A 20,890-nucleotide genomic window follows, 5' to 3' on the forward strand; every position below is an offset into this window, starting at 1 on the left:
GTTTATATAAAGAAAAAAGCAGACAATAACAATCTGTGATGTTCCAAGTCAGGTAACATTTCTGTATTAGTATCTGCTATTGCATAAGAAATATGCTTCCAAATGTAGTGACTTGAAACAGCATTGATTATCTCATATTTTCTAAAGTTCACAAGATTCTAGACAAGGTTTAGCTGTGTCTTCTTTGTGGTTTCTCACAGGCTGCAATCAAAGTGCCCCCTGGGGAAGAATCCACTCCCCAAACTCAGTCTCATGGTCATTGGCAGGATTCATTTTATCATTAAGTTGTTACACTGAGGTCCTCAGTTCCTTTATGGCTGTTGACTAAAGGTCATCCTCAATTGTTTGCCATGTGAAATTTCTGCCATGATAACTTCCTTCATCAGTATGAGCAAGCCATGAAAGAGAGAGGGAGATAAAAAAGAAAGGGGAGTAGAGAGAGAGTAAAAGAGTGTGTGAGCTAATGAGAAAGAGAGAGACACACAGAGAGAGTCAGCAAGCAATAGAGCACATGGGCTAGCAAGATGGAAATTTGGGTGATGCTATAACTAAGATTCTGAGGGTATTTGGCAAAATTTAGTTCCTTGATTTAGTTCCTTACATGATGGTGCAAGACAGATGTACTTCTCAAAAATCATCTACTGTAAGATTATAATTTGGTTATTTTTCTTTATGTATATTGTTTTTCATTTTACTTTTAAAAAAGTAAAAGTCACTAAGACTGGAGTAGATTTAGAAGGGCGAAAGTGAACACAGCAAATTAGGAGTTCAGTGTGGAATTCCAGGTGAATGACAACATAGACTTAGACTAGAAAGGGTGAGGTTCTATTCAACTCTAGATGTATTTCCAATTTAGAGGTAACAGGACTTGCTATTGAATTGAACTTGAGGACAGAGAGGAAAATAGGGATCAAGGATGAGGTTAAAGGAAATATATTTACCAAGTTAGGGGAGACTGTGGGAGGATGAAGTTTAGGATCACAGGAGAAATCAGAGTTTTGGTTTGGATATGTTAAACTTGAGATATTTATTGGACATCAGCATGGGAACGCTAAACAGGTAGTAAAGTTAGAGCTGTAAATTTGGACATGTTGAATAGAGATTTGCCGAAGCCAAGAGAGTGGATTAAAGAAAAAAACGGGCTCAAAAACTGAAGAGCTATGATATTTAGAAATTAAGAAGTAGAAATAATTCAGAAAAGTAAATTGAAAAAGAATGGCCAGTGAGATAGAGAAAAACAAAAACTGTGTGCTATATAAGCAGCCTGAAATATGAAATGCCTGTAGAAGGAAGGGATGATTATCTTTGTCGTATTGCTGAGACATAACATGAGAATGGAGAATCGAGCATTTGACACATCAACATGGAGCAGGCAGGGCATGAGAGGGGCTGATTGTGTGGGATGCTTGACAGTGAGATTATGGAGAGGTTTAGTTACTGCAAAGAAAAGGTTGGGGCTGAGGTGAGATGATAGAAAAGACTTTCTCAGAGGTCAAGGAACTGAGAGACTGGGTTATTAGATGCTTGTCTACCACATGTGAAAGGCCCCAAAGATTAACAACAAGAGTAGTGATAAAGAGAGGAAGAGTCAGCTGATAAAATATTCAATGAATAAAGGGGTTGGGAGATCCAGAATACCTAGAGCAAGGGAGTCGTGAGTAATATAGCCTGATGACATGTGTTTCACTTTATGTGTATTGTTGTTTTGTGGCTTTCTGGAAGATTTAGAAGCTAAAGAAAGAGAATAAATGATTTGGAAGCAAAGATAAGAAGGAAGAAGGGTATCTAATCTATGTCACTTCGAGCTCTGTCACATTAGGAATATAGAGGAAAAGCAGGATGTTGCCACCAAAGGGAGATGCTAGCCTCTCTGCCACTCCTCAGTTTGTGAGCTTTCTATGCCTTATTTCATCATCTCAATGAGCCCATCAATATCCAATTCATATTGTTTAGTGAGGCTGAATTGAAATAATGTACATAGAAGTCTTATCTTATTTTGAACACTGAAAATTTAGTAAAACTTTCAATTAAGTATTAAATATCAACACATTTCCTAAACATGATATTTAAATATATGTTATTTCTAAAAAGGTTTTCAGAGCATAAAATTTGTAATAAGTTGTGAATGTATGATCTTTTATGTTGTTATCATTACTAGTTTTCCTAATTTCTGTTTTTTTTTTTTTTTTTTTTTGAGACAGAGTCTGGGTCTGTCACCCAGGCTGGAGTGCGGTGGTGCAACCTCAGCTCCCTGCAACCTCTGCCTCTGCAGCTCAAGTGATCCTCCTCCCTAAGCCTCTGGAGTAGCTGGGACCACAGGCATGCCCAACAACCTCTGACTAATTTTTTTTTTTTTTTTCTGTAGAGATGGGGTCTCACCATGTTTCCCAGGCTGGTCTCAAACTCCCAGATTCAAGCGATCCACCTGCTTGTATTTTTAGCAGAGATGCGGCTTCTCCGTTGGTCAGGTTGGTCTCAAACTCCCGACCTCAGATGATCCACCTGTTTCGGCCTCCCAGTGTGCTGGGATTACAGGTGTGAGCCACTGCGCCTGGCTTTTCTAGCCTGTTTTAACAAATATCTGCAAGAGACTTGGATCATGCTGACCTAACCCAGAGACTTTAAATTTACTCCAGACAGGAACCAGAATCAACATAACCTAGCAGACTTTGATTAGAATCTAACAGGTAAGCACGTAGCTAATCACTTCCATGCTGGGATGAAATGTAATGCTGTCTGCCAACAAGTTTGAGCCCATCTTTCAAGATGCATCCTGAGTAGCTTAACTGAGCCTACATTTAAAGTTGAGCCAAGGGGCCATTTGCTAACAAGGGGTCACACACACGTTCTGAGTTCACCCAAAACACATACCTTATTATTTTGGGGCTTTTCAGCTCCCCTGCCTCTGCCAATCAGGGCTCAGCTGTATTGACCAATTAGAACTCAGCTGGGTTGACCAATCAGAACTAAGTGGCTTTCGAGTTTTAATTCTCAATTGAATGAACAGATCTGACTGGGAACCTGCGTGGGAACTTTGGCTATAAAACCTGAGCATTCTTTCTGTTCTCTGGAAGAAATAACGTTTAAGTTGTTAACACTTTTTGCATTTTCCTAAAATTGAATCAAACAACTCCTTCTGAAACATAACCCTGATATCAGGGAGGTCGTACAACACCGTGCTAAACAATTTTATTCCTCTAACCAAGGTCCGTGCCCTAATCAACAGGAAGTACTAGAGTGCTTGTCGCCCATTCTCCCTCAAGATTGAGGAATGAACAATGAAAAAAAGGGGATTTGAAATGCAGAATCAGCCCAATGTGGTTCAAATTTGTGTAATAAAGTAATGCATTGTTTTACAGTTGCCACGGACTGTTGGTTTCCAGTTATGTTACCTGAGCATGCCCACACACACTCAGCATGCAACCACGGTGGAACCTAAGTGCTTGGACAAAGGAGCAGGGCTGATTTAAGAAGGAGACACCTCAGGGCTTAATCTGTGATCTGATCAGATCCAGGCCTGACATCACCTCATGGCACAATGCAGTCAGATCACACCTCATTACCCTCTGTCTATAAAACCTGTGGCAAGCCCCAGATCTGAGAGACAAATTTGAACATTTCCCCCATCTCCTTGCTAGTCGACTAAAAATAAACCTTTCCCTCTACAAAACCCTTGTGCTTCCTTGTTTGGCTTTCCATTGCAATCAGGCAAACGGCCTCCATTGGTTTAGGTAACGAACACTGCCAAGACTCAAGGAGCTACCCGGCAGCTCTATTTTGAGAGCCCAGCCCCCACCAGACTGTGGCCTGCTCTGGGGCCCAACAGCCCTAGCATCTCCACGTCCCTGGAGCCCTGCTGACATCTCTTCATTTCCATCCAGCGGGCTGCAACTTTGTCCCGTGGGCTGAATCCAGTGGTGCAGTAGGGAACAGGCAGTGCACCACAGCAGGGAGGCTGCCCCCTGGACAAGGGGAGCCCAAATGCACACTCCTCAGTTTCTGAAAGCCACTTGCCTGGGGCCACTGCCACTGACAGCAACCCTCTCAACCTTCCACCCAAAGCAGGGCCACCAAGCATCTGCATGTGCCTCCAAAGGTTCTGGAGCTGGTCTGCCCAGACACTGTTCTGTGACCTGAGGACAGGCTCTCACACCACCCACCACGCAAACATGCTGCCCAGGGCCTGGGGATTATGCTGCCTCAACTGTTGCTGCAGGTGTGTGCACACAACATCAGGAAGTCTGACAGCAGGCCCAGGTCACCTGCTACTGGGACCCAAGCATGCCATCCAGGGGGCTGGTGATTGCCCCGGCCCCACTCACCGTAGCCTGCACCCTTGCACACCATTGGAGGGCCTAAGGACAGGAAAGCAACATGCCTCCCTGGAGAAAGCTTGATTCTATTTTGGCATCTGTTAGAGAAAAGTACTAAACCAAGTCAGATGGTTTGGAATGTGGTATATATCTATATATATTTAGATGGAGTCTTGCTCTGTTGCCCGGGCTGCAGTGTAGTGGCGCGATCTCGGCTCACTGCAAGCTCTGCCTCCCGGGTTCACGCCATTTTCCTGCCTCAGGCTCCCAAGTAGCTGGGACTACAGGGACCCGCCACCACACCCAGCTAATTTTTTTGTATTTTTAGTAGAGACAGGGTTTCACTGTGTTAACCAGGATGGTCTCGATCTCCTGACCTCGTGATCCGCCAGCCTCAGCCTCTCAAAGTGCTGGGATTACAGGCTTGAGCCACAGTGCCCGGCCGGAATTTGGTCTAAATATTAATGCTACCAAACTGGTGAGGAAGTCACTCAATTTTGCTGATTTTTCATTTTCTGATGCTTTATTGATTCATTATTTGCTTTTGAAGGCAGAGTTATTCTTTTCTACTGTGAAGTTACTTCGACTCATAAAAATGTATTTTATTTACACCTTTGTAGCAATGGAGTTTGGAAGAAAATATAAAGCGTATCTACATGAACGTTTCATCTAGTATTCTGTGGTCTCACCTGGTCTTCTATGAAGTTTCAGTTCAACGAAGAAACCATGCTCGGCAGCCCCATGCTCTACTGTGAAAGGAGGCATTTGCCATGTGATTGGATCAGAGGTAGTTCAAGGTAACAAAGGGCCTCAAAGCAATTAGGAAAGACAGGATTATTAATGTGGATTTAATGGCATTAGTTGCTTCCCTGCTTTTTTTCTTACTGTGTTCTTTTGAATAACCACATATTTTTTTCAAGATTCTAATATATATAATTTCATCCATATGATTTTTATACATGTGAGTAACACAAGGCAGGTATATAAAACTTTGACCAATGTTTCTGTAAAACAGAGTTCTGCAAACTATGGCTTATGTGTGCCACCCAGTTATTGAAAGTAAAAATTGATTGGAATATAGCTACACCAATTGGTTTTTGTATTTTCTATGGCTGCATTTGCACTACATGCAGAGCTGAGTACTTCAGACAGAGACTGCATGACCTGCAAAGCCATAAATTGTTACTATCTGGTATTTACAGAAGAGATTGCCAACCATTGCTATAAAGACTAAAACCTTATTTTCTGATAAAAAGAACTGCAAAAAAAGAAAATCAGAAATAAGAAGCCTAGTGAAATACATTGTATTTTCAGTTCAAAAATAATTTTTAATTGCTGTAAGAAACATCAATCACTTTCCTAGGACTTTTGACACATGAGATAAAGTCTACACATACTAGGTAAACACAAGAGCATTATTAAATGGGTCAAAAATGTCAAAAAACATCCCATATTCTCTTCTGGGGAAACTCAGCAAGATTTCAAGTATGAGTGTTAAGAATTAGAAAAGACTAGCATAAGCTTTAGCATTCTAAACAATAAGTAACTGAATTATTTCAGTTTGGCTACACATCATCTTTTAAAGTCCATCTTTGCAAATTATACATTGCCATAAATACAGTGTGTATTTGACATTATATAACTTTGCTTAATCCAGTGTCAATTGTCTAATGGTCTAAAGTGTCCCATTGAAGTTATAATCTGGATGAACTGAACAAGAAGAAAAGCTTTCTTCTTTAGCCCATTTTTTTATCACTCAATTCCTACCCCTGCCCATGGTTTCTTTCACCTTCCTCTGGAGAACATCAAGAGACTCTAGATCTTTGTATAAGGTGGTTTGCTTTAGCTTGAAGTCATCAGTGAGGATAATACACGGGCAATGTCCAGAAATCACACTATTGCTCATAGACTGTGTAGCCTTGATCTAATGGATAACTGTACATTGTCTTCACTAAGAAGCTAAGGTGGTTGTCTTTGATATTGGGACATTGTAGACTTGGCCAGATCAATGCCCAAATATTTCCCAAGACTTTACCTAAGACTCTGCTCAGTATCCATTTGTCTACTGCTGGTCATCTGGAAGAATAAACTTCTCCTGAGTGGTACCAGCTTATGAGATTTCCTGAGTTGATACAGAGGTAAATGCATTTTTGTTGCACAATTTACAGTCTTTTATTTTTTTAAAGGAAAAACATGATTTTGATCACTGTACTGCATGCCTTTATAATTTTGGTATTACGATGCAAGATCTAATTGTTAGCAAATGAAGTGACGCTTGTTCCAAATTCTAAAATTGTTTCAATTATGCCTTGGGTAGGGGTGACAGGAAGGCTCTGGTCTTTAGCTTATGGTACATGTCCTTCGTTGTCTCATTTTCTTCTGGAGATCCTGTATCTCATGTTGCATTTTTCTGCTTTCTGTTTGAAATCCCTCTTTAAGCAGTCGCTCCTGTTCCTAAAAAGGGACAAACAGAGGCTAAGTAAAGTGTAGCATCAGGCAAATTGAAATATTCTATCTGGTTTCCACATTCAATGATTTGTTATTTAATTTTCTCTCAAAATATTCTCTAGCCTTAGTTTTCATTATACTTTTGCTTGGGCATCCAGGCTCGGGATTTCTTCTCCTGGGAATCCTTCCGCTAAGAGAGAGTTTCAGCTTATACATTTTGCTATGTTTGATGAACCTAAATTACCAGCCTTGATTTTCCCCCCATTAATTGTATACAGCTTGGTGGGCAGTTTTGACCATATGTTTGGCTTCAACTCTTATCTATGCATTCTTTTACATATCTACCTATACATATGCTATTTGTCAGGCTCACGACTATGCCACAGGTCATGTTGAGGTTGGGAGGGTGTGGGCGGATGAGCAGAAAGACCATTCGGGGGGCCATAGGCAGGTGAATATGATTTTGTTCAGCAGCAGCTCTTATCAACAGCTTTCTCACACTAGCTGTCTACACTGTCTGCCCTGCCTTGGCTGCTTAGTCCCACAGCCCCCCACATAGCTATGCAGCTGGCTCTCCCCTGCCTTCAAGGTCAGCAGCTTAACTCTTTCTCTCTCTCTAGGCATGAGTGGGCTGAGCTGTGTCCTGGTTCCCCTCTGTCTGTCTGCAAAGATGGACAGCTTTGGCTTTCTCTTTGGGCACCAGCACCTGCACAGTGTCAACAGGGAATTATACCTTTTATAGACAATGGTGGCTTAGAGCCAAGTGATGGCCTTCCCTATGTTATGGCTATGGTGGTGAGCTTCTCTGTGTTATGTCTCCATGGCTATGATGACAAGTGGAATTATACGCCTGTGCTCTAGACTCATGGAGTCACGCAAGGTGTGAACATCGTACTTTGGCTTATCCTTGATCAAAGCACAGCCATGTTCCTTACACTATTATGTATATGACATAACACAGAAATAAGCAAAGTATCCTCAAAATCTCATAAGGTATATGAATCATGCATTAGGAAATTTGATCTAAGCTGCCACACCTTGGTGTCAGGGGTAGCCGAAGATAGGTAAGAAATCCAAGTGCCAGACTGACCACACTGAGTTTCTGCACATAGCTCACAACTCAAAACGAACTGAGAGCAGGACATAAAAAATGGTCAGAGTTAGCAGAGTATCACACAGGTGTGAGGGTTAGGAGCCTTTCTGCTCATAAAGGTTTTCATAAATTTAATTTCCTACTAGGTATCACAGAAAAAAATAATCATTGTGGATTCCACTAAGTGATGAAGACAGCTCCAATGTATTTACTAGCTGTGTGAACTTAATTATTTATTCTTTTTGGAATGTTTGTTTCTTCTTTTAAGTAATAAGGATACAGTTCTTTCTTCATATGGTAGTAAGCAAGAGATACAGATTTTTCTTTTTTTTAGACGGAGACTCGCTCTGTTGCCCAGGCTGGAGTGCAGTGGCATGATCCTCGGCTCACTGCAAGCTCCGCCTCCTGGGTTCATGCTATTCTCCTGCCTCAGCCTGCCCAGTATCTGGGACTACAGGTGCCCACCACCATGCCCAGCTAATTTTTTTTTTTATTTTTAGTAGAGTCGGGATTTCACCATGTTAGCCAGGATGGTCTGGATCTCCTGACCTCGTGATCTGCCTGCCTTGGCCTCCCAAAGTGCTGGGATTACAGGCCTGAGTCATCGCGCCTGGCCAAGATACAGATATTTTAACGATGCCTGGCAGATAATAGCTGCCTTGAATTGAAGGATATACTGATAAATGACTGAATGTTACACAATTGCAAATAAAAATCTTTTAGTGACCAGACTTGGCAGTAGCCAGTTCAGGCTGGACAGACAGGAATTGAAAAGTACAAGTAAGCAAGCAGGGTCCTTCCCCTGGGCTTCACGTTCTCCCTGCCACACTAAGTTTGTGATCAGGGAGAATGGAGAGAAAACAGAAAAACAGAAACCTCAAGGTGATGCAATTAGATACCTGAAGTTTAAGAGCGAGGGTCCTCTCTTGCTCTTTCAGCAACTGGGCCCTGTCCCTCTCCATCTTCTCAGTCAGTTGTTTCAAGTGTTCCTGATAACTCCTCTCCTTCTGTTCCATCATCTGCTCATTCTTTCTTTGTATTTCCTGCAACATTTTTGTTGAAGCCTGTGCAGACTCAGCTTTCACACGTTCCACTGTGGAGGAAAAGGAAGAAGAAAAATTTGTGTGGGGTTATCTTGTTGCCTCATTCTTCCTTATACACTTACCTGTCATTGTTGTTGACTGCATATGCCCTACTCAGAGACGACCACAGCAAATAAGACACACCTTTGTGGATCCTGCTCTAGTTAAACCATCTCATGTTTATCTAGTCAAGTTATTTCAATTTTTGGAGCTTTTGAGGCCATCTAATCTCTTAACTCACTCCTCACCTTCAATCTCCTTTTCCTTTTCTGTGAGAGTCTGGTCTGTCTGTAGAATTGCATCAGTCATAGACTCCTTGGATTTCAAGTATGTCTGCAGAATCTCTTCAGCCTTAGGACCCAGAGAACACAGAGTGAGCAGTAAGAAATGGCTGTAAGCAGGTGTTCCTGTTCATCTTCCTGCTATCCTTTCCTCTGGGAATTCTTCCTCTTGACCCTGTTGTTCTTGGTGATTAAATTCCCTGTCCGAGTGACAGGCACATGCTCCTGGCAAGCTGATCAGAGCATCCTACTTAGCAGTCATTTTTAGTGGGCTAATATAGATACTGGGAAAAAGATGGTCTCTGTCCTGTTTAGATTAAGGGCTCTAAGTTTGGAACTGGTAATCCTGTGGTCCCAAATGGGCTGAGCCTGCTGGGGAATGAAGCCATCATTGAGAAAGCAAATATTAGAGTGACTCAGATAGAGGGAGGATGGAAGGGAGAAAACTGTGGGGATGGGGAAACACTGGACAGAGAGACAGTTCATGATGTTATTTGAAACCTTAGATCCACCTATCCTGTAAAGCCAGTTTGCAGCCTAAATCAATGAATTACTATTTTTGTCTAAGCAGCCATCATTAGGTTCCCCTCTCTTGCAACAGGAAAAGCCCAGCTGTAATGATGACAATAATAACTTTGTGCTTCCTCTGGTAATTGAATTTATAACTCAATAGTTAATTGACTGTACTCTCTTTGATGAGCACCTAGGACATATTTGGTATAACTGTCTCTTTGCATTTGTTATTGAATAAAAGCATGAATGTTATGCAAACAAAAAAGCACATCTGTGTGCAACGAGACTTGGTCACTTTGGTGTTTGTAGGAGGCAGGTCAGCAGCTTTCCATAACTGACAGATGAATCTTGGTTACCTGTATCCCCTTCCTCGGTTCCTCGTGGTACTTTTTCTTCAGGTCTTGTAGCTTCTGAATAAAGAGACGATAGCCCCCTGGTTTTGAATAAATTCCCATCTTCACTTCTTCTTCTAGAGGACTGAAAATGTCCTGAAGTAAAGCTGAGCAACGATCTGATGATGCTTCCTGATTCTGTTTACAAAAGTCATCCCGCTTTTTTTCTAACTGGGCCTTTAATGTAAAAATAAGAAGTAAAAAGAGTAACAGGGAAAGGATGTTAGCTTGACCTCAGAATTTTGGGAAAGACTTCTGGAAATAGAAAGTTAATGACTCTGGAGAAACTGACAAGCTCCTCAGCAGGACCACACTCTTCCTCCTGACCCCACTTTCTACTGAAGTCGCTTTCTTTTTGGAGGTGAGATTCAGGGCTAAGATTGATAGCTTTATGTCAACCGTTAGAGGAAAACTCTGCTTTTGCGTATTGGACTAATGATTTCATATGGAATAAATGTGGCTGATCAGAAGCCTGCTCAAGATAATTAGTATAAAAATTTTCTTTGCGTTTGGCTAGAATATCAAGTCAGTCTGAGAAGAGTGGGCAGGTAATTTTATTAGAAGCTCTGGTTGTCCGTTATATGCATAAGTTAAGGGAAAATTATTCAGGAAAAAATGTTTTAGAACTTTGGATCTGTAATAATACAACTGGGGCTTCTGATTGATGCAATTACAAATCTGTTGTTTTCACCATTATGGAAGCTGGGAGGAATTACTTCTACCAGAATAAATACTCGTTTTCTTTCCTTGTAGTACTTTGGCTTCCATGAGCCTAAACCGTGTAAATTTGAGACAAAAATTACCGCTAACTCTTTTTGAAATAGATGGTCCACATCTTTGAAGGAACTCCTGATGAAGACTTCAATGGCCTCTCTCTCACTGTCCCTGTGCAGGTCCAGCAGCTCCTGAAGGGTTTCCGTGGGCAGCTGCACCTTCTGGCCCATCTGCTGTTCGTAGTGGGCAACAGCCTTTTGTACTGCAGCTGAGTTCTCTATCTGGGCCAAGGCCAGGACTGCATTCTCCATGCAGGGCAGATCGCCACTGCTGATGGCATTGACATAGGTCAGCACCAGGCTCTCTAGACCTGCATATGGAGAACAAATGATAATGTTTCTTGTGGTAAAGAAAGTCTCTATTCTGTGTAATTCTGAGCATGTCAAATACCACCTATTTTTCTCACAGCATCAATGTCCTCAGTATCACCTGGAAGCTTGCTAGAAATACAGACTCTCAGACCCTGTCCAAGATCTATTGAATTAGACTTTTCTCTTTCGTAAGATCCTCAGAAGATATGTATGCATACCAACATTTGAGAGTTCTTGTATTAGATTACATAGACTTAATTGAATGTTTGTGTCCATTTTAACCCCAAGCACCATTAGGACAGGAACCATATCTATTTCATTTATGTCTATATTTTCAGTCTATTCATAGTAAGCATTTGATCAATATGTATGAAACAAATGACACTATTCCAATAAAAAGGAGCCATTTGGATTATTTTATCACAGTATTGTTCAAAAGCGCTTTCTGTAATGCTGGAAATGTTGCATATGTGCTTTTCAGTGTGCTAGCCACCAAGTACATGTAGATATGTGTCCTTGAAATACAGCCATGAGAATTGACTTTTAAATTTTCCCTATTTAAATTATTTACAATTATGTTTACATAGGGCAATTTTAAGCAGTAGAACTTTTTTCCCTTTGGCCTTTTCCTAGACTGGGGAAATTTGAGTAACAATATATATTAGAAACATTGGTACCATCTAGAATTTAACACAAATATAGCAGTAGACTGGGATTTTTCAAAGCTGAAACTAGGTGGAAGTTATTCTATGCTCCTCTAGTCTTAAACAATGAGCAGAAATACTAGGAAGGGGACTTACGAGGCCCATTGACCTTGATGCCTCCTGAAAGAGTTTTAGTTTTGGAATTGCTAAAGATGTAGGAACAGAAGTCTGCTACTTGTTGCACAAATTCGGGGTCCAGCTCTTCATCATGTAGTTTCTCAAGCTGGGCAAGTTTCTTGCGGTGAACAGGGCGATCAAAGACAAAGCATTTCTTCTTTGGGAAGAACTTCCGGATACAGAGTCGGGGCAGATTAAAATTTTTATCTTTTTCACTGGTACCTAGAAAAGCGTAAAAAAATTATAAAATTGCCTAATGTAAGTGTTTCTATAAAGGGCCAAATAGTAAATATTTTAGGCTCTTCAGGCTGGGTGGTCTCTTTTCCAAGTACTCAACTCTGTTATTGGAGCATGACAACAGCTTTAGACAATATGTAAATGAATGGGCATAGCATTATTCCAAGAAAACCCTGTTTACAAAGACAGCTGGCAGGCAGGATTGGCCATGATGTGTCTTGGGCTATAGTTTGCCAGTGCTTAGACTAGCATACAGTTCATGTTTTAGTCTATGTTCTTTAAAAAAAAATCCATTGTACTCCATACTCTATGACTAAATAGAAGATCACAAACCCTATGCAGGGAGATAAAATTAACCTAATCACAGCATACACAAAGGTGAAAGAACAAGAAACTTGTTCTAGAACAATGACAAATGTAATTTAAAATAACATCTATTAATCTGGATATTCAACAAGCATTAATTTCTAGGAATAGCCAGCTGAAGACATAGAAAACTGCAAATTTGGGAAAACTAGCAATAGTAAACTGAAAAATGATAATTTCTTTTGTTTTCTCATCCTCATTTATCAGTTGAAGCTCTCCGTTACCTTGCTTCAGCTTCAGGGAGTATGTCAAGTACTCATCTGCTGTGATGGGTTGTCCATCTGCTTCTAAGTCCAGGGAGAAATCTCTCAGTGTCCACACAAAGTCTGGGAAGAAGCTCACAAAGTCAGCTGAATCCTCATTCTCATTCTCATCAGGTGAGGATTTTGATCGGATTCGATGTGTCAGCTCTGTCACATAGCTGAGTAGCTAACTAAGGAAATGTGACAAAATGAACAGGGACCTCATCCCGTATTAGTTCAACACATTCCCAAACCTTCCATTTTCCTTTACTCCTAACCTAAGTGTCAAGTCTAAAGTGGATACATGGGGTCTCTCCTCTGTACTTGCATTATTTTATGTTTTCTCCTCTTGAGTTTGATTCATGAGGATTCACAGTCAGGCAGCTGGTTTATGAATACAGGTGTCCCCTCTGACCTTGGTGCTGTTGTGGGTCACAAAGGATACTGCAGCTGGTCCATGGCCTGCTGGTTGATGGTTCCCATGCTGTTGTACACGAAGGTGCTGCTCAGGAGGACGGCCAGGGCGAAGATCCAGGAGTCATTCTGGTTGTCACCCTGGAAGTCAAGACACACTGGAGTCAGGAGCAAGTTTCATTGTCACAGCACTTTCCAGAGTAACAGTAGTAAAACTATGTTCATATGTTAGAGGTTTTTTTTTGTTTTGTTTTTGTTTTTGTTTTTGTTTTTTTAACACTAATGACCTATTAAAGGAAGACAATACAAAAATTATTCTCAGTAGGATGTGGCTTTGGGTAGTTTTTCAACGAGTGTTTTTGGGTTACTATGATTCTTACTAGGTCTAATGATCATCAACAGATAATTGTAAAATTAAAATTCAAGGTTGGTGGGCATTTTAAGGCCTGAAGTACAATTTAAATTTAAAATTTTCTCTTTTTTTAAATAACAAAATTCACATATAAGATTGATACTATTAGTTGCTATTTTATCAAGTAATTAATATACGCCTGAAATGTATTATCTTATTAAATATTCAAAATAATACTATGTGGCCAACATAGGTCTTTTCTATACATTTTGAAGGTTGGAATGCTGAGGCTAAAATAAGTCACTTTTCTCAGGCTACTGAATTAGTGACATAATTTAAGTTTAAATACAAAATCACAAGGCTTTAGCAACCAAATTCTTAACCAAAGTTCTCTGCAGGAAAAGACTCATGACACTGGGATTATTTGTGCTCCCTTTATGCATCTGTGTTAACCCACACATATTACAGCCTGTAGTTAATGGTTAATAAACAATTTAAATGGTGCATAAAATACTCAGAGAAGAGGGGTTCACTCCACAATTGGATCCTTGAGTCTCACCTTCTCTACATCTCCCAGACCCTCGGTATCCAGCAGAACTAGGATGTGGCCTGGCTTCTTGGGATGGGGCACACACCACATCCAGATTCCTTTAGTGTGAGACTGCACTGTGGAGCCCAGAGAGAAGCCTGCAAGGGAGAGAGGAGACCAGAGGTGGAGATTTAGTAACAGGCAGTTCTGGCAATTGAAGGAAAAGGTAACATAATTAAGGTTAAGAGAGAGAACTGAAACAACAATCACTATTCACCTTACTTACTATCAAAGAAATAGGAAATTCGAATATCCAATGCATGGAAAAATTCAGGAGGCTTTCATGATAAAAATAATCAACAAAGTAAAAATAGAAAGTACCTCAACATAATAAAGGCCATATATTAAAAATCTACAGCTCACTTCACATTTAATGATGAAGCGTCATAGCTTTTCTTATATCAGGAACAAGAAAGGGTGCCTACTTTTGTCAATTGTGTTCCACAGAACACTGCAAGTCCTATCCAGAGTAATTATACAAGAAAAGCATAAAGGAGGCATCCTAATTGGTAATGAAAAAGTAAAATTATCTCTGTCTGCTGATGATAGTATATAATTTGTAGAAAACATTAAATATTCCACAAAAAAATATTAGAACTCTTAAAACAATTCACCAAAGTTGCAGCATACAAAGTCAATATGGAGAAATCAGTTGCTAGTGTAAAAAATAGAATTAGAAAGGAAATTCTAATTTCCTTTCCAAACAAAAAGAAAAGGAAATTTTGAAAACAATCCCATTTAACAGCATTGAAAGAATACACTACCTAGGAATAAGTTTAACCAAGCAGGCGAAAGACTTGTAGAGTGAAAACTTCAAACACCCTTTAAAGAAATTATAGGTGACATAAGTTATTAGAAAGACATCCTGTGTTTATGGATTGGAAGACTCAATATTCTTAAGATGTCACTACTACCCAAAGTGATGTACAGGTTTGATGTAATCCCTACCAACATTCCAATTACTTTGTATAAATAGAAAATCCATCCTAACTTTCATATGAAATTTCCAGAGATCCCCTAATGATGAAAATAATCTTAAAAAGGAAGAGCAAAGTTGGAGTCTCACAATTTCTGAGTTCTGAAACGTATTACAAAACCATGTATGGTACTGGTATAAAGACTGACATATAAACCAATGGAATAGAAGAGACAGCCCATGAATAAACTCTGACACATATGGTTGATGATTTCCAGTACTGGTGTCAAGATCATTTAATGAAAAAAGGAGAGTCTCCTTAACAAATGATGTTGAGGAAATGAGATACCTCCTTAAAAAGTTGAGCTGTTGGCCGGGCGCAGTTTCTCATGCCTGTAATCCCAGCACTTTGGGAGACCGAGGTGGGCGGATCACGAGGTCAGGAGATGGAGACCATCCTGGCTAACACGGTGAAACCCCGTCTCTACTAAAAATACAAAAAATTAGCTGGGCGTGGTGGCTGGCGCTTGTAGTCCCAGCTACTCGGGAGGCTGAGGCAGGAGAATGGCGTGAACCCGGGAGGTGGAGCTTGCAGTGAGCCGAGATTGCGCCACTGCACTCCAGCCTGGGCGACAGAGCAACACTCTGTCTCAAAAAAAAAAAAAAACCAAGAAACAAAAAGTTGGACTGTTACCTTATAACTTACAAATATGAACTGAAAATGGATCAAATAACTGAACATTAGAGTTAACATTATAAAGTTGTAGAAGAAAACAAAGGGTAAAAGTTTTATATATTGGATTTGGTGATTTTTTTTTAATAAGAAACCAAAACTACAGACAATAAAGGAAAACATAGATTAGTGGGACTTCAGCCAAATTTAAAACTTTTGTGTATTAATGGACACTATGGACAGAGTTAAAAAAGGCATCACATAGAATGTAAGAAAATATTTGCTAAACATGTATATGATAAGGGATTGATATCTAGAAAATATAAAAAAATTTGCAAAGCAACACAAATAAAAACCAGATTAATAATGAACAAAGGACTTAAAGAGACATTCTCCCAAAGAAGATATTCAAGTGGCCAATAAGCACATGAAAAGATGCTCAATATCACTAGTCATTAGGGAAATGAAAATCAAAACCACAACGAGATACTACTTAACATCCATTCATATGGGCACTATCAAAAAAAAAAAAAAAAACACTGAAAATAAAAAATGTTAGTGAGGATGTAGAGAAATTAGAACCCTTGTACATTTCTGTTGGGAATATAAAACAGTACAGTCATTGTGGAAAATGGTATAGTGATTTCTTTAAAAAAAGTTAACATGGAATGACTGCATGAGCCAGCAATTCCCCTTCTGGATATATTCCCAAAGGAAGTGATAGCAGGGACTTGAACAGATATTCAGACACCCATGTTCCTGTTAGCATTATTTATAGTAGACAAAGGTGGAAGCAATCCAAGTGGCCATTGACAGATGAAGAGATAAACAAATTAGTATACACGTACAATTAATAAGCCTTAAAAGGGAAGAGTTTTGGCACGTGCTAACACGCTGATGAAACTTGAAGACATATGAATTGAAATAAGCCAGTCATAAAAGGACAAATATTGAATGATTCCACTTATATGAGGTTTCTGTAGTAGTCAAATTCATAGAGATAAAATGTAGAATGATGGCAAGCAATGGGTTTATGTGGAGCTTTTGTTTAATTAGTACAGAGTTTCTGTTAGGCAAGACGAAAGAGTTCTGGATATGGATGGAGGTGACAGTTGTATAACAATGTGAATGTCATTAATGCCACAGAGCTGTACACTTAAAAAAAGCTGTACAGAAGGGACTTGGCAGATCTTTGCTCATGCCACTCACCCTTTTTCTTTCCAGCCAGCTTGTTCATCAGGTAGGATTTGCCTGTGCGGTAGAGGCCCACAATCGCCACCACCACCACAGGCTGCGTAATGGCAGACAAGATCTTCAGAGCTTCTGGATTCGCCATCAGTCGCCCATTAGTGTTTTCAATGAGGCACATTGGGCCTGTCATGTGAATCTCTGATGCCATGTCCAGGGTGTTCCCTTGTCTACAAGAGAAGAGGTGAAATAAATGAAAATTTCTAGTGTTTTGGAATTATAAGGGATAATCATAAGATTCCCCAGTATGGCCAAAAGTTTTGTGTGTGACAGTGAGAGAGATGAGGCGAAATCTGTATCATCTGAGAAAGTTATGGAAGTATTGTCAAAGTAGCTCATTATAAAAAATGTTAGCATGACAGTGACTTGTCAACACTCAACTACTCTCACAACCCAAATATTTCATTTAATTTATTGTGGAAAACTTTCTTTTTGGATTCTTATTAAATATTTTCACTAGTCAATTAATGGAAGATAGAATAGGATTTAGAGGATTTATTTTGCATCCTAGCTGTTTGTAAGGAATTCAATATTGATTTACTTATTAATTCTTACAGTGAATAAACATCCAACACAGTGAATCAGTGTTCATAGTTTGATGTTTACCCTTAGAATAATTTTCAAAGATTTTTAAATGTGTTGCTTCCTCCATCTTCAACTGCTTATGCTTATTTCACTGCAATGAGGATTGACAAAGCTTCTCACAGTGCCATTCTGGAAGTGGAAACAATGTAACATACTTTTGCAAACTTTATAAAACTATACAAATATGTGAAATATATGGCTAGGGAATATTCGGAGGGCTCTGAAGGGGCATGTCCAAGAGAAGAGCCATGAATTTTTTTTTTTTTTTTTTTTTTTTTGAGACGGAATCTTGCTCTGTTGCCCAGGCTGGAGTGCAGTGGCCGGATCTCAGCTCACTGCAAGCTCCGCCTCCCGGGTTTACGCCATTCTACTGCCTCAGCCTCTGGAGTAGCTGGGATTACAGGCGCCCGCCACTGCGCCCGGCTAATTTTTTGTATTTTTTAGTAGAGACGGGGTTTCACCGTGTTAGCCAGGATGGTCTCAATCTCCTGACCTCGTGATCCGCCCGCCTTGGCCTCCCAAAGTGCGCCATGAAATTTCAGTTTCATTAGAGTCACGATAAGGTAGCCCCTAACTCAGTGAGGGTATTAATTCAAAATTGCAAATACTGAATGTTTCTCCCCAGATAATGCAGTAAGGATTAAAAGATCAAGAGGCAGATAAAGAGAGCTACCTAGGAAGTTGCTCAAATAAAATATATTTCCAGCGATGCAGCTTTAGGATTTCTGTTTTGTTCTGTTTTCCATTTGGTAGGGTAGGAGAAAGAGAAACAGAAAGAGGAGGAATAGTAGGAGTGGAGAAGAGGAAGCTAAGGAGCTGGAAATGGGTGTGTGTGTGTGTGTGTGTGTGTGTGTGTGTGAGAGAGAGAGAGAGAGAGAGAGAGAGAGACAGAGAGACAGAGAGAGAGACAGAGAGAGAGACTGCCAGACCAGAAGGCCATGAATGAGGCTAGTGTCTTGACAAGGAATTCAGGGGAAGACTTTCCAGCAGGCAGGATCAAAGTAGTCTGAGTGCATGGAGAGGTTAAAGTAAGCAAAGATATTTTCCTTAGAGATGCATTACAGGAGAATTAAAGAGGAAACAAGTTAGGCCCCACTCTCTACTAAAAGAAAACAAAATTGGAAGTACTTTAGTGAAGCAGTGGGGTTGAATTTCACTTCTAAGGGACAGGGGATCAGTGGGCACTAGGAAATTAGTGAGTCTGGTCTATTTCTAAAGAAAGTAATCCATTCTGAAACAAAGTTCAAAAGCGTAATAAAAAGTATACTGCTTTCATGATGGGTTTCAGTTTTTTCTTTGTCTTTAACCCTGTCAGTGGGTTGCTTACTCTGCTTCTCAGTTGCTCTTCTTTCCTTCTCATGAAAAGAACTCATTTGTAACTCTTTCCATTTCTTAGCTGCATAGAAGCAGGATTCAGCAAGCTCCATCACTGACAATGGAGATGTAATCATGTCCCTAGTCAACACAGACAGTGTCAACAAAGAGAAAGACTATCCTAATGCATTTCAAACTCTCAGTTTAGTTCGCGTCTGCTGGTGTCTCATTCAACACAAGCACTGTAGTGGCACTTAGAGCCATGCTGCTTCTTATAACACCAGGATTTCATCTGACCTGTGTCCCACGTCAGGCTCAGCTGCAGCCTAATTTGGTCCTGGTCATTTTTAAGAAAACGAACTGACCTTTATAAATTCCTTCCCATCCCTGCCACAACCTTATAAGTTCCATATCCCTGAGCTGAGATCCTTTGGAGCTAGAGAGAAAGCTGATTTATGAGAAGGAGCAAAAGTTCTTACCTGTCCTTTTTCTCCTTAGTTCACGAGGAGTGGCTTCTAGCACTTCTGTGTCTCTCACTGGATCCTTGGACTAATATTTCACTGTTCCAACGTTGTAGGTCTGGGATTTCCTCAGTTATGAAATATTTAGAAATTTAGCAGATTTGTAATGGACTTAGAGTAATATGAAACTGAAAGTATTTCGTTCAAGTCACTGACTCCACTACCATAAATGGAATTACTGGAGTGTGTCAGTGGGAGGGTTTAATGATTGCTCAACCAAAAGTTTCAAAGTTTATTTTTTTGTTTGTTTGTTTTGGTTGTTGTTGGAAACCTTAGAAACCATTTGTTGTCTAACAAAATGTCCATTAGGTTTTGAATACAATGATACGTGTCTCATGGATTGAGTCAGTTTGAGAATCTTAGAATGAGGAGGCATCACGTTAATTTTCAGATACAATTTCCTAAAATAATAGACACACTCACAATGGAGCTGCCTATTCTTTGATTGGTGTAGTACATAAGGAAAGGGCATGTTTAGCACACTCATGAACACCCAGCCCCTGGCAGTTAATGCCCAGCACACAGTCAGGAGGGGCTCCATGTGTACTCACGTTCCAGGCTCAGTACTGATGGCTTTACATGAATCACACAACTGAAAATTCGTAATATTTCCTCATGGTTTTATAGAAACTGAGCACAGAAAGACTTTATTAGTTGTCTAAAATCATAGCACTGTAACTAATCTGAACCCAGGCACTGATGATCCCATACCTTCTTCTCGAACTACTTCACTATGCTGCTTATTTGCCAAGTGAAAAATTGTGGAAATATTTTATTTACAGGTTTTTTATTTTTAAATTCATTATAGTGTGATTTTATTTTTATAGATTGTTTTATAAGAGCTGTTAGTGTTTTGTGTCTAATTCAGTAAAGACTTCTAACATACAGAATAAGTGGCACTATCTCTATTTTACAGCAAAACAAATAAAATAGTAAAAAGCCTGAGTGAATGTTTCATTTAAAAAAATATATTTATAGTGACGTGGTTTCACTTTGTTGCTTAGGTTGGTCTTGAACTCCTTCCTTCAAATGATCCCCCTGCCTCAGCTTCTGAAATTGCTGGGATTATAGGTGTGAGCCGCCAGACCCAACCTTGTGTGAGCATTTCTTTTTTTCTTTTTTCTCTTTTTTTTTTTTTCTGAGATGGAGTTTCACTCTTGTTGTCCAGGCTGGAGTGCAGTGGCACAATCTCGGCTTACTGCAACCTCCACCTCCCAGGTTCAAGCGATTCTCCTGCCTCAGCCTCCCAGGTAGCTGGAACTACAGGCATGCACCACTATGCCTGGCTAATTTTGTAGTTTTAGTAGAGATGGGGTTTCTCCAGGTAGGTCAGGCTGGTCTTGAACTCCCGACCTCAGGTGATCCACCCACCGTGGCCTCCCAAAGTGCTGGGATTACAAGTGTG

General features: G+C 40.1%; 1 protein-coding gene across 2 annotated transcripts; it reads right to left on the reverse strand.

The window, feature by feature from the left end:
- Positions 1-6,403: 6,403 nt before the first annotated feature.
- LOC117092219 (guanylate-binding protein 1) lies at positions 6,404-19,658 on the reverse strand. Of its 2 annotated transcripts, XM_033225507.1 has the most exons (11): positions 19,444-19,658; positions 17,027-17,235; positions 14,199-14,326; positions 13,319-13,428; positions 12,856-13,052; positions 12,008-12,250; positions 10,926-11,206; positions 10,087-10,299; positions 9,185-9,287; positions 8,754-8,947; positions 6,404-6,767 (listed from the first exon to the last, which is right to left on the reverse strand). In XM_033225507.1, exons 2-11 carry the CDS (start codon positions 17,214-17,216, stop codon positions 6,654-6,656), a joined length of 1,773 nt encoding a protein of 590 aa, XP_033081398.1. In that variant the 5' UTR covers positions 17,217-17,235; positions 19,444-19,658; the 3' UTR covers positions 6,404-6,653. The 2 variants fall into 2 exon arrangements, with proteins under 2 accessions (XP_033081398.1, XP_033081399.1); XM_033225508.1 differs by lacking the exons at positions 6,404-6,767; positions 8,754-8,947; positions 9,185-9,287 and adding an exon at positions 9,294-9,589.
- Between the last annotated feature and the right edge of the window lie 1,232 nt (positions 19,659-20,890).

The sequence above is a fragment of the Trachypithecus francoisi genome, unplaced genomic scaffold, assembly GCF_009764315.1.
Source record: "Trachypithecus francoisi isolate TF-2019V2 unplaced genomic scaffold, Tfra_2.0 Lachesis_group12, whole genome shotgun sequence".
Taxonomy (NCBI): domain Eukaryota; kingdom Metazoa; phylum Chordata; class Mammalia; order Primates; family Cercopithecidae; genus Trachypithecus; species Trachypithecus francoisi.